Source organism: Solanum stenotomum, chromosome 3 (genome assembly GCF_019186545.1).
Source record: "Solanum stenotomum isolate F172 chromosome 3, ASM1918654v1, whole genome shotgun sequence".
NCBI lineage: Eukaryota > Viridiplantae > Streptophyta > Magnoliopsida > Solanales > Solanaceae > Solanum > Solanum stenotomum.
In genome coordinates this window covers 39,188,093-39,194,079 of record NC_064284.1, presented here as the reverse complement: position 1 = coordinate 39,194,079, position 5,987 = coordinate 39,188,093, and the positions used below count along the sequence as shown (strand labels likewise).

At 36.2% G+C, this 5,987-nt stretch overlaps 1 protein-coding gene across 1 annotated transcript; it reads right to left on the bottom strand.

Annotated features, from left to right (window-relative positions):
- Positions 1 to 248: 248 nt before the first annotated feature.
- On the bottom strand, positions 249 to 5,072 carry LOC125859824 (beta-glucuronosyltransferase GlcAT14B-like). Its single transcript, XM_049539659.1, has 4 exons — positions 4,374 to 5,072; positions 4,206 to 4,281; positions 4,016 to 4,131; positions 249 to 1,418 (listed from the first exon to the last, which is right to left on the bottom strand). The coding sequence occupies exons 1-4, from the start codon at positions 4,954 to 4,956 to the stop codon at positions 904 to 906; spliced, it is 1,290 nt and encodes a 429-aa protein (XP_049395616.1). The 5' UTR covers positions 4,957 to 5,072; the 3' UTR covers positions 249 to 903.
- Positions 5,073 to 5,987: the final 915 nt, after the last annotated feature.

The window sequence follows — 5,987 nt, the reverse complement described above, 5'->3', positions numbered from 1 at the left end:
TTTTTTTTAGAGTTTTAACCCAAACACAAGATTAGGTGAGAAGCAACGAACCGAACACTTGATAAAAAAATAAACACCACATTACTAATCTCTGCCTTGTTAATCTATGTACCAAACGACCCCGAGGCTAAATAATCTGTCCGCGCCAGAGATTAGATAAACGCTAATCACACAATGCTAAGGTCATCATTCTATCCAATCACAAAATGTGTGGAGAGAATCCCTTTGAAAGAAAAATTTCAGAATTATTCAACCACAAAAATACTCTATTTTGTATATGTCCAAAGAGTTCGAACAATTATACATAGGCAGTGTAAGCTGCTAAATATTCAATTCATGCAGGCAGTAACAAGGTCTAAGAAAATCACTTAATGATAGTACCAAACAACAGCAGGAGCAGATTATGATACATTCAATCACCACCAACAAACTCCCTTCCCCCTCAACCTCCAAAACAAGTGGGAAAAAAACACAGAGAATTCCACGATCAAATTATTTGCATAGACTAGATCCTATTTAACATTGTTTACAAGAAAAAGAAACTCTCACCAGATACGTTACACATTAAAGGGGTAACAAACCTGAGATACTTCCTTCCGCGAGGGCTCACTCCAAAAATTATCCATTCTAGTAAGTAAAAACTTCGGCATAAGGGAATTGCAAATCCCTAGCAATACAGTTGAAATAGGTGAACGTTGGTAGAGCCCTCGCTTTTCTGGAGCAATACTCTACATTTGCACGTTTTCCTACAGTATTAACTCGTGACTGCGAATCTCGAAGCAAATGATAGTGTATGCTCAAAAAAGTCTTCACTCTCAAGAAAGAAAACCATCAACTCATAACATCAACTGCTTTCCCTATATGAAGACTATCAGAAAGAAGTTTACTTTCAAAATTGTTTCATTATATGCACTGCCTGGATCGAAAACTGTCATTTGATAAGAGAGAGCCTGTCAAAGTTTTCACTCTCTTTGCCCCAGCAGTAGGTCTAAGGACTGTGGTATTACCCACTACGGAGCATGGATCTGTCCCGTTCTCTCGACTCCCTGTGCACCAACCACCGGGGACAAACATGCCTTGACCTCGAAACAGGAGTTCATTGTCAATCTTGTCAAGCACTGGATCATCTTGATGAAACTTTCTCGCAAATGGGGCATTACTGTCAACCATCTTTTGCATGTCATCAAGAGTAAGGTAATGAGGATGCTGCTTTGGAGGGTTATCCCACGATATAAAGTGTAGATCACTGTTTACTGTGGTATTGCGGAACTCCTGAGCATTACAAACAACAGTGTGGAAATAGCCTTCCGGAGTTGAGATGAAATTTGCATAGTACATAAGTACAGTTCGAGGCAAGTTGTCCCATCCCCATATGCAGAAGTCAACAAAGGGTCGAGAAAGGGCCATCCAAGCAGACCCTGAAAGAGGCAAGAGCAATGTTCTAGCAATTTTGTAGAGTCCTAATAGCAAAACAGTCTAGATGAGGAATAAATAAAGCTATTGCTCCACATGTCAACTCTTGTTCATCATCTTACCCTTTCCAGCCCCCTCAATATAATCATAAGCAAAAGTAAAGCAATAAATGGCACTCCCTTAAAAAGATGAACCTTCAAAGATCTTTTTATTTTTTATGACAAGGGAAATCCACAGCCGCTACCTTTTGGGTGCGCATAGGGTAAAACCCCCGCTCCTATGCAATAGCTCACAAACCACAAAGGAGAGGTAACCCGCACTAGGCAAGCCCAGTGCGACGAGCTCGACCCAGAAGGCAAACCCCTTGCTTTCGCTGGCAAGGGGTTTCGAACTTGAGACCTCCAACATGGAAGTCCCAAAAAGATCTTTTTTTTTTATTTTGAGAATGTAACAAACCTTCAAAGATTTTACATTTAGAAAACCTGATAATCTTTAACCAATGCTTGATCAAATAAATAAATCTTTAACCAATGAGTATATTCACCAAAAAAAGAATTATATGACAATAATTGTTTATCATGTAGTCTAAGTCAGTACTACTCGAACAAACAATGTAAATATGCTCCTTAATAAAATGTGTGAGAACAGACATTTATTTCCACGCATACTTTTTGTTGGTTGAAATTGTCCATCAATCTGAAGGAATAGCACAAGAAAAATCCACGTTGATACCAATGACATATGCAATACAGAAATGGACCAGGGTGACAAGAAATATGTGTTTTTCCACATGGTCGGAAGCAAGGGAGCCAATACTGAAAGCTAAAAACTTGAGGAAGAGAAGGATCACCTATACTAGTTGGTGCTTTACGCAAGTACTCAGGCAAAGATGTGGACAACCTCCTTTTGCATTGCCAGCTACATATGCGCTTGTGGTGGGAGATTTTGAGATGGTTCGGGATAAGATGGACAATGCCAATTGCCAGGCACTGTGAAGCAGGGGTTATGGAAAATGGAAGAGAAGAAGCAGCGCGTGGAAAGCACTCAAGTGGATTAATGGAATGAGAGAAATCAGAAAATATTACATGGAATGAAGAATGATATTGTACATTTGACAACAGCCTCTTATCCTGAGTTATCTGTTGGTGCATCCTTGAGGTTCTGATTTGTATAAAAAAAATAGTTATTTTTCGTAGAGAATCATATCTTTCTGTAGGTTCTATACTTTTTGGTATACTGCTTGTATATGAAAGTTGTTCCCAACATTAATAAAATTAATTACCTAGTCAAAAAAATTGTATAAAGGAGTTGTTGTTTCAATGTTATATATATGCTGGGAAAACAGCATTTCAATTCTTCCAGCTCTTGCTTCAATCTAATGTGACAACTGTAACAAGAGGCATGATCTAATGGTGCAGAATAAAACTAATGTGTGTGAATTTAATCTTTCCCCAGAGCTTCAGGTAAGCAATACTTCTCTAATACAGTATGCAAATCCTGCATTCACAGGTGTTGGAAACACTGAGAACCATCCCAAAAATACAAATGTGCTTGCTGTTGAAATCAAGAACCAATCCCTTCACTTAAAGTATCAATATCATAATGTTATTGTGTTTAATACTGGGATTTCGAGTCATCTGCATCATGCCTGACATGATCTTTTTTATCAATCTCAACTACCATAACCTCTAAACTCACATGAAGTTCAAAATATTTCCAAGAAAAGTGGAATCACGTTGACTACGAATGCTTCTCTATAGTAAAATTACCAATTCCAATTTTCCTTCCTGCATCAATCTTCCCTATACATACGATTTCTTTGTTATAGTTGAGACATCCTCTGACCATCCATTTTGGACCCTTCTTATACGTCCCGCTGAATGTTTAACTGAATATGTTTGTGACTAAGAAAAGCATCACTTTCCTTTTTAATTACAAGATAGCAGAGAGTTGTGTAGCTTCTCCTTCCACACTAGTAGTCGTAGTATTTCTCTTGTAGTTTCTTGTCCTTCAATTTCTGTTAATATCTACTGTCACTTGTACTTCGATCAGTGCACTATTTTGTTGTAGACACACTTCCTTTTTCAGAATGCTTTATCATACTTTCTTAGTATTTTGCCATGATTTCTTCAGTTCCGTCATATCTTTTTCGATATGCCTTTCCTTGAGCCGAGGGACTATTATAAACAACCTCTTTACCTCCCAAGGTAGGGGTAAGTACACTCTACCCTCCCCTCCCCAGACCCCACTTGTGGGATTACGCCGGATATGTTGTTGTGGTTGAATAACTAACAAAGTTTGCTTGTTCAGCATCTTGTCAAAGACGAAATTCTAACTTCATTAGGCTCAACGGTTGAACGTGTTTATAGTACAAAATGTAAAATCGTCAAACATCTCATCCATTCATAAGAAAAAAGGATTCCCTATCCAACAGATATTCCCTATAAGGTAAAAGTTAGATCTCTAGCAGCAAGTTAGAATTTGGGTAAGAGCATGGATAACACACAAAGGAAAACGGAGCTGGAACTGCAGTAGATTTTCAAACTTTACTATTAAAACACCTCATCTATTAAGAGAAGAAGTGCAAAGAAAGAAATGATGCCTGTAAAAAGCTTGAAAGCTGTTGGTACACTTCTTCTCTGTGTAATCCAGAAAACATCAGATTTCTTATTCATGTACAACCCCGGATCAATGATGATTGGCTTGGCCCTCTGAAACCTTGAGAAATAGAAACCAAACAAGTAAAAATCATCCAATGTCATGAAATAAGGAAAACATATATATATACTTACTCTTTCCATCCAATATCACTAGTATGATCAATGAAGTTAAGATCCCGTGGTAAATCCGAAAATGCATGAATAAGATCTGAGAATTCAACATTCAAATTAAACCCCATTTTTTTTTTCAAAAAAATAGAAAAATCTCATAATTATTTTCACAAGAAGAAAATGGCTGACCATCTTGAGTAACAAGTGGGTAATCAGAAGCACTGAGGTTTATAAACCAATCCCATTCCCCACCTTGTTTCAACAATATAGCAGCAGCATGGAGCGTATTAGCTACCATAGTTGGTCCACGATAAGTCACAAGATTAGCTTTCGTAATCATACGCACATTGTTGAATTTCCTAAAAATTGGATGATTGACAACAAATTTATGCAAATGAAGCCTCTCTTGAGGCGATGAGTCAGCATCAAGATGCACAACATAGTGGTTATTTGGGTGGTAAAGAGCTTGAAGGGTACGCTTCAGCATGGCACCATCACCAGCGGAGCCGGAGACGAGATAAGCGAAACGTGGAGGGGCAGGGACTGTGGAAATAGGTAACAATTGAAGCTTTGATTCGACGAAAATGGAGGCGGAGGAAGGGGGCAGTAGAGGAGTAGTAGCATTTGGTGAAATTAAGGTAGTCATAAAGAAGATGAAGAGGAAAACTAGAGAAGCAATAGCAAGTGGAAATATCCACTTACGCTCCGTTATTATTGCTGGGTATTTCAGGTGTTTGTAAAAGCTTTTCAGCTTCTTCATCGGGTTTAACATCTACAAAAATGGTGGACAACCTCATTTATTTACCATACCACATTTCATGGATAAGAGTTTGTAACAGTGCTAACTGGTAGGTGAAACCATGAATGAAAAATTAAGATCTACTCCCTCTTTCTATTCTTTCATGATTATTTGATTGCAACATTAGGTTTTAATTTCATTTCATCTTTATCTCACATTATTATTATATTAATCTATTATAAAAATTAGGTAATAAATCATATATCTATACGAGAATTTCTCTTTTTAATTTTTAATTTTTTATGTATTGCTTTTGTATTCTATTTAAAATAGAATGTGATTTTTTTTTACTTCTTGCTTCCATTTTTCTTGTCTTTTTTAACAAATTAAAATAAATTTATTACTTATTCTAATATTAGTTCGTCATTAAATAAATATATAAATATTAGTAGTTGAATTTAAAATAGAGTTAAGTGTCAAAAAACACATCTAAACTATCACATTTTTTTGAGTTTCATATCTAAACTATTGAGAATGAGTTTCATACCAAAATCATCACTTATTACTTTGAGAAACACAACTCTCTCTTTTATAACACTCTCACCATGGTGTGTAGGGGTGTCAACGGATCAGTTTGGGTCGGTTATTGGTCAAAATCAAAACCAACACAAATACTATCGATTTTTTAAGAATCCAAAACCAAACCAAACCATAGACAAAATTGGTTCATTTAATCGGTTTGATTCGATTTTTTGGTTTGGATCGGTTTTTATCCAAATCGTGAACACCCCTAATGGTGTGTATAATACTCTCTTTTATTTTAAAAAAATTATCACATCACAGTCTACATGGACAAAACATTCCATCTTGACAAAAATTAAACAAATTAAAGTTATTATTTAAAATTAAAGAATACAAAATTATTATCCCAAAAAAAATTATAGAATAAAATGTAAAATATTTTTCTTACCCCACCGTCACTTCCTCTCACTGTAGCGCCCACCCCTCCTTCAAATACTAATTTAGATATTATTTCATTTTTTTAAAAAATAATTCTACCCACT